At 44.5% G+C, this 24,647-nt stretch overlaps 5 protein-coding genes across 10 annotated transcripts; 2 read left to right on the forward strand and 3 right to left on the reverse strand.

The window, feature by feature from the left end:
• Nucleotides 1–831: 831 nt before the first annotated feature.
• Nucleotides 832–4,427, forward strand: bend7 (BEN domain containing 7). The gene is given in 10 exon segments (XM_029154816.3): nucleotides 832–1,269; nucleotides 1,800–1,877; nucleotides 1,963–2,313; nucleotides 2,521–2,637; nucleotides 2,729–3,078; nucleotides 3,223–3,330; nucleotides 3,439–3,556; nucleotides 3,656–3,769; nucleotides 3,960–4,007; nucleotides 4,010–4,427. Coding segments are annotated over 10 exon segments (1,452 nt in total). The 5' UTR covers nucleotides 832–1,205; the 3' UTR covers nucleotides 4,114–4,427.
• Nucleotides 4,428–5,628: 1,201 nt separating this feature from the next.
• On the forward strand, nucleotides 5,629–10,028 carry sephs1 (selenophosphate synthetase 1). 4 transcript variants are annotated; one of them, XM_029154252.3, is made up of 10 exons: nucleotides 5,629–5,768; nucleotides 6,937–7,059; nucleotides 7,166–7,262; nucleotides 7,415–7,518; nucleotides 7,597–7,704; nucleotides 7,812–7,966; nucleotides 8,072–8,162; nucleotides 8,253–8,352; nucleotides 8,641–8,853; nucleotides 8,968–10,028. In XM_029154252.3, the coding sequence occupies exons 2-10, from the start codon at nucleotides 6,964–6,966 to the stop codon at nucleotides 9,180–9,182; spliced, it is 1,179 nt and encodes a 392-aa protein (XP_029010085.1). In that variant the 5' UTR covers nucleotides 5,629–5,768; nucleotides 6,937–6,963; the 3' UTR covers nucleotides 9,183–10,028. The 4 variants fall into 4 exon arrangements, with proteins under 4 accessions (XP_029010085.1, XP_029010083.1, XP_029010087.1 ...); XM_029154250.3 differs by having other exon boundaries at nucleotides 5,752–5,864; XM_029154254.3 differs by lacking the exon at nucleotides 5,629–5,768 and adding an exon at nucleotides 5,961–6,283.
• A 131-nt stretch (nucleotides 10,029–10,159) lies between these two features.
• On the reverse strand, nucleotides 10,160–15,842 carry cpt1b (carnitine palmitoyltransferase 1B (muscle)). The gene is made up of 19 exons (XM_029154249.3): nucleotides 15,692–15,842; nucleotides 14,663–14,815; nucleotides 14,436–14,575; nucleotides 14,183–14,354; nucleotides 13,949–14,050; nucleotides 13,481–13,618; nucleotides 13,325–13,402; nucleotides 13,125–13,232; nucleotides 12,940–13,024; nucleotides 12,648–12,843; nucleotides 12,384–12,569; nucleotides 12,200–12,305; nucleotides 11,995–12,111; nucleotides 11,743–11,907; nucleotides 11,527–11,661; nucleotides 11,122–11,274; nucleotides 10,929–11,042; nucleotides 10,735–10,827; nucleotides 10,160–10,614 (listed from the first exon to the last, which is right to left on the reverse strand). The coding sequence occupies exons 2-19, from the start codon at nucleotides 14,801–14,803 to the stop codon at nucleotides 10,483–10,485; spliced, it is 2,361 nt and encodes a 786-aa protein (XP_029010082.1). The 5' UTR covers nucleotides 14,804–14,815; nucleotides 15,692–15,842; the 3' UTR covers nucleotides 10,160–10,482.
• Nucleotides 15,843–16,689: 847 nt separating this feature from the next.
• Nucleotides 16,690–18,840, reverse strand: LOC114857745 (kelch-like protein 42). 3 transcript variants are annotated; one of them, XM_055509585.1, is made up of 5 exons: nucleotides 18,195–18,840; nucleotides 17,928–18,116; nucleotides 17,667–17,851; nucleotides 17,248–17,599; nucleotides 16,690–17,163 (listed from the first exon to the last, which is right to left on the reverse strand). In XM_055509585.1, exons 1-5 carry the CDS (start codon nucleotides 18,432–18,434, stop codon nucleotides 17,137–17,139), a joined length of 993 nt encoding a protein of 330 aa, XP_055365560.1. In that variant the 5' UTR covers nucleotides 18,435–18,840; the 3' UTR covers nucleotides 16,690–17,136. The 3 variants fall into 3 exon arrangements, with proteins under 3 accessions (XP_055365560.1, XP_055365559.1, XP_055365561.1); XM_055509584.1 differs by having other exon boundaries at nucleotides 16,690–17,168; XM_055509586.1 differs by having other exon boundaries at nucleotides 16,696–16,832.
• Nucleotides 18,841–18,971: 131 nt separating this feature from the next.
• chkb (choline kinase beta) lies at nucleotides 18,972–24,549 on the reverse strand. Its single transcript, XM_029154521.3, has 11 exons — nucleotides 23,974–24,549; nucleotides 23,740–23,848; nucleotides 23,537–23,650; nucleotides 23,133–23,266; nucleotides 22,950–23,054; nucleotides 21,318–21,376; nucleotides 21,086–21,173; nucleotides 20,899–21,007; nucleotides 20,475–20,575; nucleotides 20,315–20,396; nucleotides 18,972–20,235 (listed from the first exon to the last, which is right to left on the reverse strand). Exons 1-11 carry the CDS (start codon nucleotides 24,474–24,476, stop codon nucleotides 20,179–20,181), a joined length of 1,461 nt encoding a protein of 486 aa, XP_029010354.1. The 5' UTR covers nucleotides 24,477–24,549; the 3' UTR covers nucleotides 18,972–20,178.
• Between the last annotated feature and the right edge of the window lie 98 nt (nucleotides 24,550–24,647).

Here is a 24,647-nt window from a genome sequence, read left to right on the forward strand (position 1 = left end):
GGAGCTGGACCCCTGCATGCTGTAGCTGAGAGGAGGATGCTGGTCCAACTCCTCTCTATCCTAGACAACACCTCCCACCCCCTACACAGTGTGTGGCTGGACGGAGGAGCACCTTCAAGCTGATCAGTCTTAGATGCTCCCCAGAACGGAGAGCCTTCCTACCGGTGGCCATCAGTCTGTGCAACTCCTCCTCTGTCTGTAAGGGTTGATCTTCATCAACCCTTACCCTTACCGTGTGATAAAGTCTATAATAAAACGTCAGCTAGTAATTAGATGTAATTGTACAATAGTAATTGGACTTGAATTTTGTGAGTGTAGATGTGTTAGGATTCTTATTTTTAATCTCCTTACCTTCTTGTGTGTACCTCCATCTGTGAAAGGGATCAAAGTGTGCAAAAAAATTTCTCTGTAGGATTAATAAAGTTTTTTGAAAAACTTGAATCTTGAATAAAATTAAAAAGAAACAAAAAAGAATTGTGAAGACAAATGTGTGTTAAGATTGTACAGTTTTAAAGTACACTATTACAGAAATTGCAAGGTAGAAAATGTCAAATATTTATATTAAGTCATTTCAGTGTCAAGAAGTGTAACCACTAAGACTGTAATTAAGGCTTGAATGAGGCTTAAATTTATATTTAAATATTACAGGATGCTGTGACTGTGATTATAAATATATGACTGCAGAAGAAGATTTCTGAATAATATCTGTTATGAGAGACCAAAGAGCAAATGAACACAAGAATAAAGAGGGAAATAAGAGAGTCTGCTTAGAATTGGAGAACCTAGAAAAAAAGTTTTCATCCTAATCTGGTCTCATACTGCTTCTGTTGAAACACCAGTTCCTTGTCTGGACACTACAGTGGCAAACGTCTGACTCGACCTTTCAGACGAGAGCATACCATCAGGTGGCGCAAAGGGATATGTGACGAATTTTAATATTAAAGTCATTAATTTATTTACTCGGCGAAGGGGAGCAACCAGCATCATGTTGGCAGCGGCGATAGGTGACACAGTTCTATTTATCAGCTTCATTTTACAATAACGCGATGGAAATGTGCCAGTGACAGCATCTGTAGCGCAGTCTGGGGAGAAATTGAACTGATTAATGAGGCAGACGGACAGTGATATCCGACTCACTGATTGCATTTCTCTGCAAAATCGATTTTTTTTTTTGATCGCACGACTGAATAATATTCCTCTTGAAGATGGAGTTTGGGCAAAGGAAGAGGAGAAGGAAGTCCCAGAGCTTTAAGCTGGTCACGGATGAAGGTAGGCTGCTGAATGAATGCGAGACCTTGTGAGACGCGCGTCTGTGTCTGGGTGTTTGTCTGGCGCGGAGGCGACTGTAAACAAAAGCGACGGCCGCGACAATGCCCGCGGTCTGTCAGACAGCACTCACGGCGGGCGTTCGGGTCTGCACGCAGCATGCGGTTATGGACGTCGGTCTCGGCGCAGGACCGCTCAGATTTCAAGAATGAATGGAGGAAAGGAGTAGTTCCAAATCCGCTGCGCACTCTGAGCAAACGGCACGTCGCTCGTGCTGGTCACTTCTGTGCTCGCGCCATAGGCTGTAGGTGACCTCTCCTGATCAAACTACTTCATACCGCCTACAGGTGGTGGTTTGTGCGTGGGATGGAGGTGGGGGGGTCTTCGTTTGACATCACTGTCCCTGTCACCCAGCACATGCTTGGCTCTTCGCAACCACCGCCTGTCAGACAGGTGTTGCTGTGGTTTCAAAGTTCATGTAGTTATGGTTGAAACCACAATTTCGTTAAAGCACCTTACCGTTTCTCTTGTAGATTTTGACCCTTCATATCTGGTGAATTCAAGCTGCAAAGATGCCAATGGGGAGCCTAATGACGCTGATGTGCCTGATGGTACAGTATGCGCCCTTGTGTGGATTCATTTCTTAGGCACCGTAGCATATTGCACTAACTATATTTTCACCCTTCTCCGTTAAAGTAGGTTGGCTGGGAGACGAGGGCCTGGAGATAAAAAGGCAAATTACTGGAATGATGCGGCTTCTGAGTGATAAAAGCAGCAGGGCGTACCAGCGTGTGGGATCGGAGCAGGACAACTCCTCAAAGGACCCCCATGACGGCCATCAGGTCTGGGCACATGAGCAAACGCCTTTCCCTGCTGTATCAGAGCACGGCAACAGCTGGAACCCTGCAGGAGACCCTGGGCCTTCACCTTCATCCACAGCCAACTCCGTCCTCAACGGCCCAGGTTGTGGCCAGTACAGCACCCGTTCCAGAACCGTGAGGGTCCTCGGCGGCCAAAAGGATCTAATCAAAGTTAAAGAATCTAACGGTAGGATGCCACAGTGTGTCTGAAGAGGAGACAGACACCACACAAGCTTCCCACAGACACAAATGTGTAAAATGGAAGATGATTAACGCTGAACACCAAAAAACAAGCTTTCTTGTTTTTTCACATTCACATTCTGCTGAGTTTTGTCATGAAAGCACATGTTTGAGAGAAGACTGACTAACCCATGCATCCCTAACTTTCCATCAGATGTAGTCCCCCCTGCGGTGCCAGAAACACCCTGCTGTATGTGCAACTGTAAGGGCACCTTGCAGGCTATTTTGCAGGAACTGCGTTTTATGAGGAGGCTGATGCAGACTCAAAAAGGTCAGCGAATGAACTGAAGTACTCACACACTGTGAGACCGAAACCAAAAGAGAGAAAAGGTGAAACCATAATGTGTTACTATGTCTTCTAGCATCCCTGGAAAGGCAGGAACAGCCTGTGTCACCATGCCAACCTCGCCTCATTCCGGGCCCTGCTCCCCGTCGCAGGCCCCGTAAGAGGCGGCCGATCTATAAAGCTGCACCACTGACTGTGTCAGCAGCCAGGAGAGCTGCTCTCATACCTCTGGAGGCAGCAGCACTAATAGCTGCACCCGCACAATCCAAAAAGGGGGTTGAAGCGGAGAAAAAGCGAGAGTCATGCTCAGCCAGCTGCCATCACATCTCCCCTGAGGGTTCTGTGGCACCACCTCAGAACAACCCAGTAACTGTCAACAACACTGACAGTCCAACCCTCACCCATTTAAGGGAAGCTCCGTCAGAGGTAATCTGTGCTTTGATGTTCATAAAAATGTACATATGTGCCTTCATTTGTGATTTTGGCTGGACCTTACACTCTTTATCCACGAACCAATCTTGTTTTTAAATGTGTCATTCACACATTGTGTTTCACTTATTACCTTCTCAGTCTGAAGTGCGTCTTGCAGAGGACTATGACGTGTTCATATCAAAGACCCAGCTAGACTCCATCCTGGTCAACTATACACGCTCTGGCAGCCTGCTTTTCCGGAAACTGGTGGGGATCTGCATTACATTGTCACTTTATTTCCCCTTTAGATGTGTTTAAGGTTACTGTTATGTTTTACACACAGTAAAAGCACTGCATGCGTCGTATTGTGTGTAGGTATGTGCCTTCTTTGACGATGCCACCCTGGCCAACTCCTTGCCCAATGGCAAACGAAAGAGAGGGCTTAATGATAACCGTAAGGGTTTGGACCAGAACATTGTGGGGGCCATTAAAGGTAAGAGGAAGATGCAAATGGTCCAATTAGTATCTCTGCAGCAGCATTAAACAGTGACACGTTTTGGAAACACAAGTTGTTAGTTGTGGCTTTATCTAGTGTTTACAGAGAAATACTGCACTGAGCACAGAATAGAGAAGTTGCCTGGGCCACGAGACTGGGTCCAGATTCTTCAGGATCAAATCAAACTCGCCAGGAGGAGGCTGAAAAGAGGTCCTGTACTGCTGTAGTCATTTCTTCTTTATAAGCCTTTTTTAAGTTATATCTCATTTTATTATCATTATATTATTACGAATGAAGGTAAGGCTTACTCATCTACTGTGGTTGCTAGTCTTGGCTCCTTCATTGCTTCCTTGAAGAGGAATAATGCGTTATGTAAATATTTTTTCTTTCTGTACCTCAGATGCTGCAGAAGCAGAAGAAGCCTTAAATGGACCTTCTTCAAGTATGAAAATGCTAAGAAACACCCTGTGGTCCACCTTTGTTTTCTGTGTCTGCACCTTGTGGCTCACATCAGCAGTAAATCTTACAAGATCTTCCCATCAGCCCCCGTCTGAGCGCATAATGTTCTTTGCTCCTTTCTCTTTGCTGTCACAGCGCACACAAACCTGTGTCGCAGGCTCACTCATTGGCTCATATGTCTTTGTCACGCTGTCGCTGTGACATTTGACATTCTCACACAGCTTCATAAAATGTCAGCTAATTATCTTCACACCATGCACCATATCCCCCCTTGTTCACCTCTCTTTTTCACCCTTGCTGTCACAAAAGTGTTTCAGTTCCAGTCGCGTTAGCTCAGCTCCTAGACAGGCAAATTCTTTAAATTGAGTGCAAAGCTGCAAAATGAAAATTTATGTTTTTTTTCCTTCTTTAACAGGTTGCAAATACAACAAGGATGGAAATGCAGAGGGAACAGCAGTAAAGATGACTGGCTAATTCAAAGGGCTGCAGCCATGGCCTTACCACAGATTTGTTGATTGTCTTCATTACTTCTCAGACTTAAGTAACATAGCGTCTATGAATATTTCATTTGCAGAAAATAACTGTTATGTTGTTATGGATGATGAATGTAACAGTTAAACACTGGGACCAAATGAAGAACAAACCTGCTTCATATCTTTTCTCTATCGCCTCCCGACACACAGAAATGACTTATTGTTTGCATCATAGGCCACAGCTTTAAATGCATACACGTTTGGTTTTCATATATAATTATTAGAAGGGCATGCAAGCCTATGAAGAACTGTAACAGTATAGCATTAATATTGCCTATTTTGCACACTGATATTTTATGGGAGGATTTCCATTGTGGGTTGTGCCTTTTAAGTGACCTGTATTCAATGGGTGTAATGTGCAGTGCAACATCCAAATCACTTTTAAAAATTGCATCCAAATATAATTATTTTACACATTTTTGGCCACATATGTTAATTAAAACCAGGTTAATAGTTATACCTGGCTGAAAAAAACAAACAGTATTCTATGAATAATGCTTATTTTCACTTTCTAAATACAATCTTGATTCCTTTAAGTGCTTCTGATGTTATATGGGCTGGAACTACAGCTTTTTTCTTCCATTTCAATTCCATGAATAAATATGTTTTCTCGACAAATTCGTTTTTGTGGTTTTGTATAATGGCAAAAATAAACTGAGGACACACTTACAGAATATTTGCATAGAGAGCTAAGTTAATATAACACAGAACAGAAAACAACAGAAATATGAACTAGTTACCAAATAATGATATCGGTTTATGTTATAAATGCGAATTTATACGTCTCAGCTTTTTAAGTGCTTCCACGTCGGAGTAAGCAACGTTCTGTTGTTGTAGGTGCAATTGGAGGGAAAACAGTAAATTAAAGGTACACTCCTTGATAGAGATTTTGTTGCCAGACTTCACAGCCCATTAAAGGGGATGTTGAAGCCGCCTCTGTGCAGGCAGAGGACCCTTTGAGATCCCGTCAATTTCCTACTTATATTGGAAATTGTACATTGCTCTATAAAGATGAATTCGATCAGATATACACATCCGTTTATAAATATATTTCGGTACATGCGACAGCTTGATTTTTTTGTGAGCAGTCCTGAATCAAAAACAGTAATTCATTTGAGTTTTAATTAGGCGTTCGTGGTGGACGCCCAATTCTTGCCCCATTGCATTGTGGTCCCTTCCCCGCTCTTCTGTCGAGATCCACCGCTAACGTGAAGCTGGTAAGGATAAACTGGTCAGGGCAATTAAAGGGGAAATGTTGCAAGAATATAACTCCACTTTGGTCCTAAAATCGTATCCAGGACTATTGTAAACACGTATGTTGCACCATATCATTACAGACTTTGCACAACTAGGGCAGCTGTCGTTGTTCTATTGATACTAACGCTGATGTTGCACACATCGCATGGCGAGGGACAGGAAAGGGTTAATTTTTTCCGCCGCCGACATTTTTGTTCGGCGCTCCGCTGCAACTTTTTAACTTGCATGTGCATCGAGTTTACGCCGTCTCTCGCGTCTCTGACTCACGTTTAAGTCGCAACTTGCACCGACTGAGTTTGTACATGTACTACGGCTCGTTGAGCCGGGCACGCTCTCTCGCTCTTTTGTTGATGCTTAATGCTCACCTCACGCATGGAGCGGCGTTTGCTAGGAGGAGCTAGCAGCAGAATGAAAACTGCAATTTCAGCAAAATAAACAAAGCTATAGATGGAACGGGCATCATGTATGTTTTACAGTTGAGTGTCGGATAGTTTCTAATGTTGTGTGCGTTGCACTAAATAGACGCTCGTGCCTCTGCTCTGCACTACTATCGCTGGCGTGCGCCGAAGGCATGAATGAACTTCTCAGCATTTTGCCTCTTGAACACTCCCACCGTGAAGCAGCCGAGGTCCCTTAAGCAGTTTACAGTTTAAACAACACAGCGGGATTACTGACACATGAATAAATGCAAATGTGAAAATATTTTTGCCTGATGCATGCATGTGTATGGACGTGAAACACCTGCAAAGAGTCAGTTACTTATTATTCGAGAGGTTGCTGTAACATCTGGAGTGTTGTTTTGTTCTGGTAGAGTGTATGTGGTAATATTATTATTATTAGGGGTTTGTAATTAAAAATATTGACTGAACCTAATACATGAAGAATTAATTAATGTTGTGATGCAAATTAATTTTAGTCATCCTACGATTTATTTTTAATAGTTATTATTAAATAGGATGGTAGTTGCACCTCCAAAGGAGACTGCAGCATTAAGTCATCCGCTCACTGTGTTGAAATAATAATAATGTTGTGAATTAGCTGGGATTTTGTTTTTCCTTAGATATTGTAACAGACCGTTTCTAACCACCATTTTTTTTCTCCTGTCTTGTTTTACTGGTGTTGCTCTAGTGGTGAGGGCCCAGAGTTTCTTCAGCCATGTCTGTGAGGGAGTCTTTTAACCCTGAAAGCTATGAGCTGGACAAGAACTTCAGGCTCACACGTTTTGCTGAGCTTAAGGGCACAGGCTGCAAGGTTGGATCTCCTAATGTACATTAAAGGCAACAATGTCTTTGTAAATTAATAAGCATTTGATGAATAGTATGCAAAACTAATTGTGACGATTTATTCTTTGTGACAGGTTCCCCAAGATGTGCTACAGAAGCTGCTTGAAACCCTACAGGAGAACCACTATCAGGAGGATGAACAGTTCCTGGGGGCAGTAATGCCTCGATTGGGTAAATACAAAAATCTGTTAGAGTTCTTGCATAAATGTGAGCAAGAAGTAGATCAGGATATAAAACACTCAATTTGCTTATTAACAGGCCACCATGCTAATTAAAAAAAAATCTTGATTACCCTGAATTAAATGTTCCTTTATTTTTTTAAGGCATAGGCATGGACACCTGTGTGATTCCCCTCAGACATGGAGGCCTTTCCTTGGTCCAGACCACAGATTATATCTACCCTATTGTAGATGACCCGTACATGATGGTATGGATCTTGATGATGATGACAAACACCCTGTGGGTGTCTTGTGTTTATATTAAATTTGGTGTGTGTGCTTTGTAGGGAAGAATCGCTTGTGCCAATGTTTTAAGTGACCTGTATGCCATGGGAGTGACAGAGTGTGACAACATGTTGATGCTTCTAGGAGTCAGCAACAAAATGTCAGAGAAGGTAAGAGACATGCCAGCTGATGAACCTACACTTAGATCTTTCTAGTCTCTAATATCAGCAAAGATATGGATGGATATTTTATCATAAATCTTTTACATTTTTTACAGGAGAGGGACAAAGTCATGCCACTGATCATCCAAGGATTTAAGGATGCATCAGAGGAAGCAGGCACATCTGTAACAGGAGGGCAGACGGTGCTGAACCCCTGGGTAGTGATGGGAGGAGTTGCTACAACAGTTTGTCAGCCAAATGAGTTTATCATGTATGAAAGATTACGTGTTACATAAATCCTTATGATGACATTGCTTCAAAAATGTATAATTCTCGTCTACCTAATCCTGATAATGCCATGTTGGACTTTTCTCAGGCCAGACAATGCAGTGCCAGGAGATGTGTTGGTGTTGACCAAGCCCCTGGGAACACAAGTGGCTGTGGCAGTACATCAGTGGCTAGATATTGTAAGTTTGTCTGTCCACAGTAGCTCTGTTTAGACACCTCTGGGATGCCCATCCTCATCCCCTGACTGTTTGGCTTTTTGTGTCACTTAGCCTGAAAAGTGGAACAAGATCAAGTTGGTAGTAACGCAGGAAGATGTAGAGCTGGCGTACCACGAAGCTATGATGAACATGGCTCGACTCAACAGAACAGGTAAAACCTATTTGACCTAAATAATAGTATTAATTTTGCTTGGATCCAGTTATAATTATATTAAAGACAATGTAAGAGAGAAATTGCTGCAGCAAATAATTTAGCTTTTAATGAAATGCCTTGTGATAGAAGCATTTAAGAAGTCACTATGTAAATTATCTAAATGAATATCAAATGAAACAATTGTTTTTTTATGTAAAATGTTCAAGCATGAGTATGTGGGTGGACCGCAAACAAGCTAATTCCCCATGTAGATGACCACCTAAGTCTTTGTGTTTTTCTTTGTAGCGGCTGGTCTCATGCACACCTTCAATGCTCACGCAGCCACCGACATCACAGGGTTCGGCATCCTCGGCCACGCTCAGACACTAGCACGGCAACAGCGAAGTGAAGTGTCATTTGTCATCCACAACCTCCCGGTGCTTGCCAAAATGGCTGCTGTGTCCAAAGCCTGTGGGAACATGTTTGGCCTCATGCATGGCACCTGCCCTGAAACATCAGGTGTGTGCGAGTTTTTTCTTGTTCAAAATTTTTTTTTGGACAATATTAACTTCTTGTTTAATGCTTTTTTACAAAACCTATATGCTTTGAACAAATCCATTCTTTTCTTTGTAGGTGGGCTGCTTATCTGTCTGCCCCGAGAGCAGGCCGCTCGTTTCTGTGCCGAGATCAAATCCCCAAAATATGGAGAGGGCCACCAAGCATGGATCATCGGCATCGTAGAGAAAGGAAACCGCACTGCTCGCATCATAGACAAACCACGGATCATAGAAGTGGCACCACAAGCTGCCACACAGAATGTCAACCCGACTCCTGGTGCAACTTCTTAATGCTCCATTGCCGAATCATACACGGGAACCCAAAAGCTCTGCAGATTGATTTTAGACACATAAACTATAAAACCATTCTAGCGTGTTGAAATATATACACAAAATAGTTTGTACACGGAAAAGACTGGGTTGGCATGTACAGTATGTACATGAGCCCCATAGAGTGGCCCAGGGAGCATGCCAGCAACCAGTGGACTCAACCTGCAGTACCCCTATGATATAAATTGGCAAGCTAGAGGACATACTTCACATCCATTTGCCTTTTGTGTCTGTTGTTTTCTGCTATGTTACATGTGTTTGGCTGGCAGACAGCTTCTGGTGAGAGTTATAGTGATGGAGACAAGAACCTGATACTGTTGATTCATTTTGAATCTTGGACGCGTGTTGCCTCTTTTAAAATGGTTCTCATTAACCAAGCAGACATTGTGATGGTGATTTTCTTTGTCCGTTCACTTTGTACAGTTTGAAAGCCCGGTTTTAGTTGGTTGCTGTAACTGATGCCTTGAGTGAGACCCGACTGGTTTGTTTTTTTATTACTTTGACATTTTTGTATTGCCCACACCTAAACTAATAAAAAACCCAAATGGAAGATGTTCTCACTATTTCCCCTCGACGCACCCGATGCCGCTGCATCGTGACGACATCTGGGTGGGTAAACACACGGTGCCCTGATCAGTGAGCTTGTTGCCTTTGTCCTGGATGTGGTGCATTTAGTTTTGCTCTCTGCATATTGTCAGAGTGAGAGCAACCATATTAGTAAAGAGGAATCTGGAAGGGCTCTAAATGTGGATCAGGAGAAAGATGACTTCCACCCCACCTCCTACAATAAACCCCTCTTATAGAACATTGTTTGTGTCTTTGTTCAGTGTTTTAAATGTGTGTACTATTTCTTGTACACACGTGTGACTTAGCTATTATATGTAGTATAGTGTTTTATTTGTAACAATACCCTTAAGATTAACAATGAAACCATCAGATAGATTTATAGATAGATGTATTAATAAGTTATCTTACACTATACACAAGACTGATATGTCTTACTTTACATTTGATTTATATATATACAGGCTGCTACAAACTTTGCAGGAAGACAAGCAACCGTTCAAATGGATAAAACTTTCACAGCGCCTTCGAAAAGTACAGTATCAGTAGCAAGAAATAGGGCGTAACATGCTGCTTTTGCCTGGTTGATTGGAATGACCGCTTCCTGTAATATGACCCAACCAAAGCGCAAACTTTTCATAAATGCAGCAGATTGCGAGCTGTGTGCCGGACAGTCCAGAGGTTCTGTCAGTGTGTCCTACAGGTGCTTTTTCCCATTTTCCAGATGCACGTAATCGCCGTTCGCCACCATCTTCTCATTTTCAGGGCGGAACAGCGCCTGGATATCGAGCATGGCCTCTCGAATGTTCTGCCCGAAACGGTCCGAGTTCTGCATGTCACACAAAGAGGCGAAAGCAAAGACGCTGACAAAGCCATAGAATAAAGGTAAAATAGATGAACTTGTATGCAGATGGATCTGCAGCGTTGTCTGAAGTGACTTTGATCTTACTGTGTCAGGGCTGGAGAACTTGCTGGAAATGTGGAATGTAATGAGGTTTTCCCCAACAATGATATAAGACACGCCATAACCATCATCAGCCACCTGGGGGTGGACAAGGCATATCATTGCACTGTTGCTCTCCTGAAATATCATATGATTATGAAACTTATGCCATCATTTAATCATGATAGAATGTCACCCACGGGGCCAAATCCTCCACCAGCACCCACGTATTGAGGGAACTTGTTGATGTCAACTAAATTGAGTTGCTGCTGTGGAGTCTGGCTGGTGGACAGCTTCCAGGGCTCAGAAAGCACCTAGAAGCAAAGGGATCATACGTTTTATTTATGGAAACCAATTAGAAAGAAGAAAGGCTGTGATGATGCCGTGTTTGACCTTTTTGAGAAACGGCGAGTCGACACCAAGGTACTTGGACATTATGTAGAGACAGAAGAGGTGACGGTCGATTCCAGAGCCCGTCATGGCCAGACGATACATGTGCTGATGCTTTTCCGCTGCCTTCCGAAACAGCGCGAGCCGCTGGGCTTTCTGATCACACAAACAGCGGACAAAGAGACACATATAATGTGACTCAAACGTGTCACATTATATTACCATGACTCGCATTTTAAATCTTGCCAAAACAACAGGCGGTCTAAAGTCCAGGCCATTGACAAACAAGGATAAATGTCCTGGAGGTCTTGGTGACCAGGTCCCACGCGGCACAACGTGGCCTTTTGTGCTTGTTACAGTGTGACACCTGAAGGGTTTGAGTGAAAGCTTAATGTTGGGTCAGCTTACTGTTGCACGCGTGTCCTCCATGGCCCTGACAAAGGCCACGGCCTCAGAGGTGCAGGAGCGCACGGTCTCTGTCCGCCCGTCCCTGAACATGCGAGTCATTGATGACTCGTACGTCAGACAAAATCCTCCCTGGTCCTAAAGAACAGATTGAGGTCATTTAACAGTGGCAGACGGGTTAATACAGCGTTTGTGGGACGGTTGACCTGACAGTCCTACCCTGAACTGTGCCAGCTGCAGAGCCAGCTGAATGAAGGCATCAGGGCTGGTCCTGCACTTCTTGATCAGACCTTTTCCAAACTCTTTAAACAGGTAACCATGGAAATCCACGTCATCAGCTATGTGCTTGGCTATTTGATACGACGCCTCAATCATGTCTTGACACTGGGAAGTAGAAACAGAAAGATACCCGTAGTTTTAAAATACAAACATATATCGGTGGCCACAGGTTAAAAATAAACCTTCCTCTACCTCCTTTGGAAGCTGCCACTGAAGTCGAGTGGGATGAGGCAGGGCTTTGTTCGCGTCCCCCTTACAGTGTCCCTCCTCTGTGTAGCCAAGCTGGAAGCAATCTGTTGCCAGGACATACTACACAGGAAGAGCAGAACAGTGATATCACTGAATCATCTAAATGATTAATTAATGATGACATCTGATGACATCATATGTTTCATACCTCCCACATGTGTCCCACAATTGGTGCATCGGCCCACGAATGCTCAACATTTATACCCATTTTTCCATTGGGATAAGAAATCAAGTTGAAGGACTTGTCGAACCACCTGTGGGAAAATGAAGGGGGCGCTTTCAGGGGAACGTGTGAGTCATAGCTGGGTCTGAGCTGCGGCCTCGGTGCCCACCTGTCATAACACTTCCCGTGCAGCAGGGACTTGGCGTAACTGTCAAGCGAGTTGGTCTTTGTTGGGTCATAACCCTGCGGCTGGTCATCCAGCGCCAGGAAGAAGGCAGCTGACTCGATGGCGTCAAGGGACACTCTGTTTACTCCCTGACTGAAATGCTTCATCCGAGCCCGAGCCCATGGAACTCTAGACGTGACAGTAGGACATTTTAATGAAAGCGAGTGAGCGCGTGTCATGTGAAAGTGCGCGTGCATTTCTACGAACCTCTGTCCTGCGGTGAGAGCCGCTAGTTTGACTTCTCCCGGTTGCGGGTCGGAATTATCGCTGAGGATCCTTTGGAACTGCATCTCGAGTTCGCTGGGCGACAGGTGGCGCCCGCCGGTGTACAGCCACAACTGGAAGAAGCGGCCTTTGTGGTAGACAACTAGGTGCTTCCGGTCATGGAGGTGCTGCACGACATCTGATTGGTCAGATCAGATTGGACAAATCAAGACCGAAGTTACCGGAGGGTTCAGGAACTGTCTGCGCCGTGTGCTGACTCAGCACAGATGCTGACCTGTTTCTACACCAGGGATGCGGGTGGTGTTGAACATCCTCTCCATCTGTGTGGAGCACATGGGCACCGTCCCCAAAGCCCTCAGCTGGGAAGGAGAAGGGAAACGGTGAAATCACTGGGCGATAAAAACACATTTACAACTGGAAAGAGGTGTCACGTGAGCATCTTCTCATGGCGAGGACTACCGGCGCGTGTTCGCCGCGCTCCAGCTTGCGCCTGTACTGCAGCATGGCGTGCACCACGTTACCGGCCCGCGCAGCCTGCCGGTGCGTCGGGGTCAGGTACAAAAGGTCCTTCAAAAGATCACGCGGCGTCAAAACAAATATTTACTTTGGTTTTGCTTTCTCTGTGACCTCTGTCCTATCTGGTCCTGTGAAAACCTTACCATTACGTAGAAGTTACTGTTGACCATGATAGGACTCCTGCTCCTCAGGTAGATGTACTCCTCCCACCAGTCACTTACCTGCAGCACGTTAGCTTAGAATTAGTGTTCAACAGCATAAGCAAAGTTCCAACTTTTGTACGACTTGACACGACTCACGTAATTTGACGCCCACCAGGATTTTATGACCAAGTATCTCTGCAGCTGGGACGCTATGGAGTCTTTAAAGTCATTGGCCAAAGTCGCCATTTGGTTGTACTGTTCACTGTCCAGCAGGGGACGGACTGAGTCCAGGTACTGAGGGAAAAGAAGACGTGGGAACTGTGTTATGTAGACGCACAACGGTGATGACAGTGTAACAACAGAGTCACAAAGGGAAGATCTAGGGCAACGACTTTACCTATGTCATACTGTATATCATGTTAGTACTAATAACTCTGACTATTAATATACTGTAATATGATGCGGATGTTTACATATCAATCATGTCCTGTTTTAAATGCCTACATACTGGTACAATCATGTGCAGCGTGTGAATGCAATCAACACTTAATGTGCATGCCAACAAACAAGCCTGTTGGACTAATTAGTGTTTCTGCTCCTGTCATAGAAACATGGAAACAGTACCCTGCGAATGGTGTCATCCACACTGGGCACAGGGAGTCTGGGCAAGGAGGCCTGGAAGCTGTAGAGCAGCGGTCTGCGTCCAGAAAACATCTTCACCAAGCTCTGGTAGCAAACAGACAAAGTCAGTGCATCGGAAACCTAGAAACACTCAGACACCTGTTCTTACAAGAGTCCACCATCAATAAGCTGCAAGGAATCAATAAGCAGCCAGTGGTGAATGATTCAGGCACATACCAGCCACACTTTGGTAGAAGTGCTCATTCTTCCATGGGACTCAAAGATCCAGCCATGGTAGGAGAGCAGCGCCTTGAGGGAGTATCTCAGCAGGTAGATGAGGAACAGCCACAGAACTGTGGCGAACAAGATGGCGCTCAGCACGGCCTGAGTTTGAACCGACAAGGAGCGTCTGCTCCAAAAAGCAAAAAGGAGATGAACCGAACAGCAAGGATGATGGGAGTAGCCGCTTTGCTCCACAATGATAACCGACCTGTACGGGAGGTTATCGCCGATGGCTTCTATCATTCCCAGGGAGGGGTCCACGCGGATGTACAGGGAGCTCATCATGGCAATGACAACGATCAGCCAGCTGGATGGAGAAGCAGGGTAGACTCCAGCCAACACACCGTTCTGCCGGTAGAAACAAGGGCATTCATCACCAGCACAGTACGACCTCTGTCTGCAGACGCTCCTATGGAGCAACTCGACCTATTCCACCTTGAACAGAATGGCCTTCTTCTTCCAGGCGGTCACTCCAGACAGGTAAATGTTCCTGATGACCTCCTGGCTCAGTTTAAGGTCCACGCCATCCGGGCGCACGGTGAACTGGAAGCCCACCGCCTGGTGAGCCTCAGCCATCTCTGTGGTTCACTGCCATGGAAAACAGACGGGCGCTTTACCATCCAATAAGCCTCGGCGCTGACAGCACTACAGTAGCTTTACTTGTGTTAGTTGTACTTTTATGTATTTATTCGTTTTAATAACAGATTCATGAAAACATATTCATTATAAGGACTGAATCGTTTATTCACTGTTGAAAATAGCTCATTCTCTAATTAACATCAACATGAATATAAGTTTCACAGGTTTAACTCAGACTGGGTTTCACTGTTCACCTCCACATTTCACCTCCAAGCAAGGTCCCAGTTAAAGCATGATATAAATATAAAAGTGCATTCATAGTGGAAGCTGGACGTATTCTTGTATTCTTTTAATGCAAAGGCCCTGCGACAGTCAAGCCAATCTGTTTAGATTTCACAAACTGCTCCATGTAACGGCCAGCGCCACAGGTCTAGGATTTCTTTTTCCATGTCATATGACGGGACCGTCACCAAGTGGGACAAAGTTCAGTGGCCAGATATAGCAGCGTGCAGCGCGCCGGCTGAGCATGTGTGCAGACCTCAGATGGGCATGACAATATAAACACAAGTACAAGAAGAGTGCAAGAAGGGCTTTAAAGACGAGACATGCAGAAACACAGAGGATCACCGTTAATTCTGCTCTTCAGAAAAATGCAAAAAGGCTTCAATTTATAATTATTGAACTTCCTTTTTGTTTTATGATTCAACTGATTTTTATTATACAGCAAACGACTCAACAGTCAATAATAGTAGCATTTCTATCCAAATGGGTTTGAAATGAGAAATATGTAATTAACACAGGGTCTATAATAATATTCAGAGAGAAACCCCTGTTGATAATAAACATAAATAAGACTGACAGACATGAAAGGAGGTCATACTTCACCTTCCTCAGCTGATTCAGTGTAATCCACGCAGGCAAAGCTCTGACTCTGCTCTGTGTCCGCGGGGCAGTCAAATATGCAGCTTTGTGCTCTCTGTGTGACTCCAGTGCCCTTCAAGTGAATTTTCTCAGGTAGTGAGATCAGAGCCGCTGCCTCCCGCCCTCTCCCCTCTCCCCCTCCCTCCCTCACCGGCGGAAGTTTCCTTTTTGCAACAAGACACCAAACATGGACAGAGGGAACCTCACGTTCCAGGACTGTTCTCTGTAACTGAGCCTGCTGCAGCGCTGCATCAGGCTGTAAATGTATTTTATTTAGTGTATAGTTAAAGCTAAAATTACTGTTACTGTAATATCACTGATGATAACAGCATCTGTACCTGGAAATGACATGATCATCTTTTCTGTAATTAATGAAAGTGGCTGAAATGAATGAATTTTCAAGTTTAATGAACAATCGTAGACCCAAAACCCATCGTTAGAAATGGAGATGAAAGATGGCTTCATAGCAGGTGCAGACTGGCAGAGGAGGCAGAGTTGTGAGGGACAGAGTGTGCAGATCCATTCTTGCAACAGTGTTGTGCTCAATACTTGGCAGCAGGACCTGATCGCCTGCAACCGTCCCCTGTCCTGCAAACCCCACCTTCTCAGCCCTGTGCACCTGCAGAAATGTGGAGAGTAGGACATGAGTTAAAATACAGCGTCACGCCTGACGACTCCTAACCCAGTGAAGCGTCTCCTCGGATTGACCTGCCCCCATTTCTGGGACCGCACGCAGAACGACGTCACCAGATTCTCCGAGTTGTTTCCACCAATCACGTGCAGCCTGTCGGTGGCGCCCAGGAAGTAAAGTGTGGGGATGTCTGCATCGGCTCTCGTGAGCGTGGGAAGCAGCTCAGACCAGGAGTCTTAAAGACAGAGAAAACACACAGGCTCTGGTTTTGTAACTGCAGACTGATGGAGGTTTTCTGGGCTGTGCTGTTTTCTCTTACCTTGCCTTGTGTTGTACTGCAGCAGCAGTTTCTCTCCCGTTCTCTGGATGCTTCCCAGTACATACATGTTGTGTCCGAGGCTTGTAGCAAGGGGCACATCGTGGGACAGAGACATGGTGAACTGGAAGTCAGTGAGCGGCAGCGAGGAGACAAACCTGAGGATCATATCACATAATCTAACGAATAACATCACTAACCAGGAAATAGTTTGTATGACCCCAAAGCCCAGGTTCTATATTTTGAATACACTTAGCAGGCCTGTGGCCATAATATGTAGGAATTCTGCAAGCGATGCACAATGTAATCAAAACACAACCAGCAGCTGGTTTGCAGCTGGACACAGACCTCCACGTGTCCTCCCATGGATCATAGCGTTCTACAGCTGTATAGAGAGCTGTGCAGGAGTCTGGGGTGACCAGAGAGTCCAAATACCAGCCCCCCACAGCATAAATGCAGCCTTCACAGGCCACTGCACTGAAGTGCCTTCTGTGCTGCACACACAACAGATGGTGGCTGCTTCCATTATTGTCGTGTAAATGATTAAAAAGACAAAATAAATGACTGTCTTACCTTAATTAGTGGAGCAGTGGTGACCCATGCACGAGTCAGAGGATTAAACCTGAAGGAAGCCATTTTAAACTCCCAGCCCCTCTTCACTCGCTGCCGATAGCCTCCGATGATGTACAGGTAGTTATACAGGACGGCCGTGGTGAAGCACCACTTATCAGCCCTGAAGGGCAGCTCAGACACCGGCTGCCACACGCCGCCGCCCTCCGACCCCGTCAGGGTGAACACGCGTCGGGCACGTTCCGTTTCTGGGTCTTTCCAGGTCGTCAGGTTCTCCTTCCTAAGGCTGCAGAGGAGTCGCTCCCCTTGTGACCTCATTTGGACGACTTCCGCCTTCTCCTCGTTGTTCAGACACCTGAGGCGTGGGATCGAACAACGCTAATGACAGTGAGAGGGGAAGTCGTTTAAGGTTGCACCTGTACCTGAGGACGTCAGACAGTTCCAGCATGTTTCTGCACAGGTAGGTGAGCACCGTCGTCTTCAGGCCTGCACAGCAGATCTCCTGAGCCAGTTCCAGGTAGGACAGACAATTATCCGGCCTGAGTTCATCAGCGAGGACGGACAAGCACCGTGAGAGGAAGGCTTCAGCCAGGAGGTAACTGCTGACCTTCAGTGAGAGAGAGAGAGAGGTTTTGACCTAAACCATAGTGACATCAGTGAAAAGTCCATCTCTGGCTGCACACCTGTATGTGTGCGTCCAACTCTCCCTGAGGGACATTAAACCTATTGCAGAAGGAGAACTCAAGGAGACTGTGGAAGATGGAGGAGGACACGTGGTCCAGGTGGATGAGGCTCTCTGATGTCTCTCTCATGCTGGACTGGGACAAGGCCCTGAAGTACTCGCTGCACTCTGAAAGCCTCCTGAGGTCCACCTTCAAAATGAACCATTAGACGCCACGTGTTTTGACCTTTGTCCCGTTTTTGAATCACTTAGTTAGTTTTCTACCTACATAGAAGGCGTGTGTGCCGGTCTGGACCGTAACCATGGTTTCTGCGCCATCGCCGAGCCGATATGTCCGGAGCGGCTCTTTGGTTTGCCACTCAGAGTCCACGTGGCTTGGTCTTCTGTCTGGTGGTGCTATCCAAGAATTAACTCCTGGAAAAGCTCCCCCCAGTCTCACAAGACCACTTTTCACCCACGCACTTATCCATTTGAGGAGTATGAGAAGAAATGTCTTTAAAGGATTCATTTCACCAAGAGATGAATCTACTTTTAATGCCAAACTCTCTTCAATTATTACAACTAGAAAAGGCTAAAGATATTATGCACCTCTCACAACCACTGCAAATGCTCCATGTGAGGTCAAACACAGACCAGAAGAAGTTCCAGCTACTAAATAATAAGAAAGGACAGTGCAGCCCATGCACCACTGGCTCGTCCCGCTTCCTCCAGCCTTTTAACAGGGCAAACAGAAAAGCTGACAGCAAAGACGTAAGACCGCATGCTATACAAACGCTGAGATGAATCACAGGCTGGAAAAGACAGTTCTCCAACTTCAGAATTTGAGTTTGTTCTGCAGCAGATCCAGCCGATCCAGAGGTGATCCACAAACGCTCAGCAGTAGGCTCGGCTGCACTATTCTTAGCACGCGGAGGTGGGACGTCAGTGTCAAGTTACTTGGCGATATGAGAGGAACTGCATGATTCCCAAGACGCATCAATACGTTTGAAATTTCTTACAGTCCAGACATTCAAGCAGGAGAAAAACTCACTGGCACAGGTTCCAATCATGTTCCTAAGCTTTATTTATTTATTTATTTATTTATTTTTAATTATGATTTAGTTTTGTCATATGAACAAGTTTCAACAGGGTGCAGGGGTATCAGCAGATGTAGAGTAGAAAGTAGCACAGCTTAGGTTTTACTCTACCTCTGAGATGAAACAAAGACATGAAATGTTAAGGTTATTCATATTAAAGTAAATACTGTTAAAAATATCACATTCAGATGGATTCAGGAAAATTGCAACTTTAGATAACAGACATTCCAACTACTGTTAGATGTAATATAGGCAATACATGGTTACAGACATGTGCCATTGGGAAAGTTTAGTTGAACTAATACAACAGGCAAAGAGTTAAAGTTACTGTGCTTAAAATTAGAAAAAAAAACAAGCAAAGCCCAAAAGAGAAAACATTTTAACACACAAAAGAATGATGCACGGATGAGAAGGACGGAACAGTGCTTCAAATATTTACAGTTTAAACTTAAATCCAGTACAGAAAAGTTACCTAAACTGTTAGTGTTCTAATTATTAAATCAACACTATAATGTTATGTAAGGGTTTACTGAATGTATGCATGGTTGTAACTCTATTTTACTGGACCATTGACACTGGGAAGTAAGTTTATCTCACTTGCAGCAGATAAAGGAGCTAATGACTGTGTTAACAGTTTCCTTCTTTCCAGTCAAGACTATTAGAACAAGCTCCTATGGAATCTCTCCACTCAAATGTAGAATGAGGTTAGACGTGAGGTAGCAGGACTAAAAATATAAAAGAAGAGAGTAATACAAATGCCTTTCATGCTAAACTAAAAGCTCCAGGTTTGAGATGCTGAAGTCTGGATGCTAATCAGTAGTTTAACCTGATACAGCTACGTCTTACAAAAAGTAAAAGATAACAATGTCAACACGTGGTCCATAAAAGTTTGGTGCGCCTGAAAAAGTGATAAACTTCAAAAAGTAAAGGAGCCGAGCCTGGCCGGTGCTGGGCTGTCGACTACTTAACAACCTTCAGTGCCGTAGAGCCGACTCTGCTCTCACAGAGACAGGTCAATTCATATGTTTGCAAGTACGCGACAGAAATGTTAACCTTTCACCCAGCGCTGGTCATCGTAAGCAGCGTTGCATAGGCCTGGACTTTAATTACATTCAACAGACAAAACACTGATCATGAGAAACACAAGTTAGTCCATTCTGACTGACAGGGGGGACTTTAGGAGAAGAGCTTTTTCTGCTTGAAGTAGGCATCAAAGCGACACTGAGCGTAGTCCTGCAAAAACAATACAGCTTGTTGTCAGGTGAGGTTCATATTAAATGCGAGTGGAGAGTGTAGCATATCATCGTCTTACCATGTATCCAAATTCAATCTTGGATATCTTGGCTTGAATGATGGACCACAAACCCCAGAGGAAGTGCGAGGCCAATGCATATCTGCAAATCAATCAATCAATCATTACAACAAATCAGTTTAATCACACTTAACCACTCTTAGAACAGCGTGTTTGTTACCTGTTAGCTTCAATGATCATGTCCTCTTCAATCTGTGTCTGGTCGACTGTGTCGTTGGAGTGTCTTCTCTGTTCTGCCAAATAATTCCTGATGAAGTGAAGCTGCAATAAAGAGCAGGACTATTAGTAAAGAGCAGAGTTACCTGCATCGTGTATCGGCGTTGGGGCATCACATTCGAACAGAGGGAAGCATCCACCTAGTCTAATAACCAGACATTCTGCATAGGCTTATCATCGTTTTCAACCCAAACATGCATGAACAGAATGTATCACTAGATGGCACTGTAGAAGACGCTCTTAGGTTTAGGATGGAGGACAGTCCTACTGCTGACAATAGAAACTGATTAACAACCCTGCCTTAAGTGCTCCATCAGGCAAAATGCATCAGATATGCTGTAAATTGTAGACTTTGTCTTTGGACTGACCTGCTGCTCTCTGGTGGGGTAATTTTCCGGTGTGGCTTTGTAGAAAGGCCACTGATTGTAGGTGTAATCATAGATCCACTCACAGAAATGGTTGCCAAAGTCAAAACCCCTACACAGAATAAGTTATGGTCCGTAAACACAGAGAACCAAAATGTTCCACGTATCACCTTGAAGGTTCACATATTACCTGTAGTTGTAACTGCTGTATTCAAAGTCAATCAGCATCAGTCTGTCTGTTGAGGTTTTGTCCTTGTCATCGAGGATCAGGATGTTACCTACAAAGAACACCAAATATCAGAATCAAAACATGTTTGCATGTTAAGACACTAAATGGCCACAGCAGATGGAACCAGTTTTACCTGGTCTAAGTTCACATTATCGTGTATGTTTTAAATCAGTGGGTCGGGAGACATTTTTACCTTCCTGGACGTCATTGTGGCAAAACACCACAGGTGATGGAGTTGCTGCCAGCAATGCACTGTTGAGATCAAAAGAGGAGAAAGAGTGTTAGTGCCCCATATATTGTTTAACAGGGAGAGCTGTAAAAATACAGAGCTAAAAAAACAATATAAAAATAAATTGATTCATTTGCTGCCTTACCCCCAACATTTAAAATATATAGATAAGGTGGAACTGTTCTGCAGCATCCTTTGTACTAAACAGAAAACAACGACAAACCCATCCTTGTGTTTACCATTAGTTATGTCCCTGACTTAGCTGTCCTCCTGGCAATGTGGGCGTAAGCATTTAGCAACTGACAAAACAGTATTTAGCCTCACTCCCACTCACAAGAATCAAGTCCTGAATCATAAGTCAACATGCTAAAGCAGAAATACTGCACTAAAATGAAAAACATTTCCTGTTCACATGGACACAAAGCATTTCTTTCATTCATCCCAACGCCTACGGGTGAAACACACAAAAATCACTTTGACTATGTCACATAAACACAGTATTTATTGTAACTTTGCACATTATGTGGTTGATTCCTGTTGATACATGGAGGCTTGCGTAAAATAAGGGTAGCAGGAAAGGAGCCTAGGTGTTTTTCCCAGCCAGACTAACCAGTATCCCTTTAGTGTACGAATACCAGCTCCAGAACTGCTTATTCAGCAAGTGGCAAAAGCATTTTTCATTTCTGTAGATCAGCTGATGGACAAGACAGACTGAACCAAAAGACACACCAACACTATTTTTATACCTGTCCAAGAGTAAAAATACTCTAACAAGCATTCACCTCACATCTTCGTCAGTGTGAGACTGGTGTGAGGCAAATAGAAACAATAAATACTGGGCTGATCCTCCTTGGTTGGGAAGGTTAGACTGCACGGAGGCACTAGGACAAAGGTCAGACTGAACACACTCACGCACTGATGGTCCCGTCTGAATTATTGTCAAAGGTGCAGCTTTTACAGTGATATTCTTCACATATTATGTTGAATTGATTTATTTTGTAGCTGTTAGTGTGAACTTCAACACCATGATTCAACTTATTGATAATCTTATCTTGTCTGATTGAGGACAAAGTGTACAGGTCTAAATATTTGTACTGGTTGTCATCGGTGAGGATTATAAAGCTGCAAAACAAACTGTGCAGTCAGGAAATATTTATCAGCAAAGCAGATTCCAAAAATGATACTGTGTAAGTCTCAGTGGCTGTTCTAAGCTTGCATTAATTATACAAAGGCAACCCCCACATAACAACCTCATAAATGTCAATAGGATGAATGGATTCAGAGTCCATACATTGACAAAAGTTACTTCGGAGTCTTGTCAACAAACGAGAGATTGAGCCCACATTCGTAGAATCATAAAATTGTCCTGCTGTGAGTCTCTACTAATTCTTCGCACCTGAGTAATGTAGCAGGTACTTGCTATCAAAGTAATAATGAAAGTACTGCACAGCCCTGGAGCAGAGGGTAAAGAAAATATGGCTGCTACAACAGAGCTTTTCCTTAAACTCAAGACTTTATATTAATAAATCATTATGTTATGTTGAAACAAGTGTTGAACACAGTGTTCAGCCAACCGTTGGTGTTTGCCCCACTCACCGCAGGCTCTCCAACTCAGCAGGCAGGTCAAACTTCATCAGCTTTTTGTATTTCTTCTGGTGAGCTTCCCGCACAAAATGCAGCTTCATCACTTGATCCATGTATCTGCAGCGATGAACAGGCAGAACATTTAGAACCTTCAGACACAGTCACACAAATAGAGGAGAACCAAGGCATCCATACTTGTCAATGGTTCCAAACAGCCACTTTGGTTCTTTGTTGAAGGGCATACGCATTTCATGGAAACGTGCCAACTTGGTGGCAATTTCTGCTGAGACTGTTGGATGAGAAAGTTGCTCCGTGTGCATACGGGTATTCTGAGAAATCAGAGACATGGGAAATTATGAAATTGTGCTTTATGTGAATTAAACTAAGCAACTAATGCACATTGTTCAGTTTAAAATCACTATAGAGTAATTAACTTCAGCAAAATATTTGCATCTTATTCTGTTTATGACATAATAATAATAAAATAAAGGACATGTGTAATTGTGTTTACAAGATACATTTACTATTGTTATTTGGCAGATTATAGCAGCAATGTTAAAGTTACAGTGTGTGTGTGTGTGTGTGTGTGTCTGTCATACCGTAATGTACTGCTCTAAGCGTCCCTCTGGGAAGATGCCATAGAGTCTTGGACCCAGAGTTCGTTCTGCAAGGATTGCAAACATCACACTCTCCAACACCAGAGAATCCACTCCCTGGGACATGGAGTAAACTCACATGAATGCATCTGAACATAATTTTCCAAATAGTACATTTCCGCTTAGGCCCTAGTTGAGACACTAACCTGGAGGATGGCCCCATAGATCCTGAGGAGCACCTGGTGGGGTTCCTCCCCCACAGGCTGCACATGGTCAGGCAAACTGCACAAGTACAGCAGATTACTCAATCCGCCACTGCCAAGCAAAACAAAGTGTTAATATAAGAATAAAATAAAACATTTAAGCTAAATCTATTGGGTATTTACTGCTGGAAACCAGTAGTACAACAAGACATGTACTACAGTCCACCTGTCACTCACCTGATGATGCTGATTTGAAACTCGTCCTCTTGAATAGTTTTCCATCGCCCCGACAGAAAGTCTCGGCACCACGCAAACGCCCTGACCCTCGTGTCCCGGTCCACGTCCTCCGTTCTCCCATCCCGGAAGGACTCTGCCTCCGAATCGTCATCACAGTTGGCCCCGCACAGAGGACTGGGAGTCCTCGCGCTTCTCTCACCAACACTAAGTGCCGCTCGTTTCTTGTCCACCGGCGTCCCCGCGCTTTGTGTGCCAATAGTGGGAATGTTTCTGAAGAGAACCGGCCCGGGTTCGTCCGCTCTGTCCGCCTCCCTCTCGCCCCAGCTGCCGCCGCTGGTTACGTTTTGCCCCCGCTGCATCGTGAGTTTTCGTGCAAACTGCAGAGGGAAACCAGTGCGCAATGTCGGCGCAACGCGGAAGCAGGAAGCCGCGGGCAGACGCAGTTTGCCGGTAACGCTACTTAGCCGGAAGAGCCAAACATAGCTGGATGGTCTGAATCCCATGTGAGGCAATCTATAACGACCAACAAACTATCATAGATTCCGAGGTCTCATTTCCTGAGCTTAACAGGCGTAGTCGCCGTCCAATCACAGCTTGACTCCACGCCCGCTTGCGTTTCATTGGTCGTCGTAAAGGCGCAGCGTTTGACGTTGGTTTTCCTGAAGATTTATGGG

The sequence above is a fragment of the Betta splendens genome, chromosome 6, assembly GCF_900634795.4.
Source record: "Betta splendens chromosome 6, fBetSpl5.4, whole genome shotgun sequence".
NCBI lineage: Eukaryota > Metazoa > Chordata > Actinopteri > Anabantiformes > Osphronemidae > Betta > Betta splendens.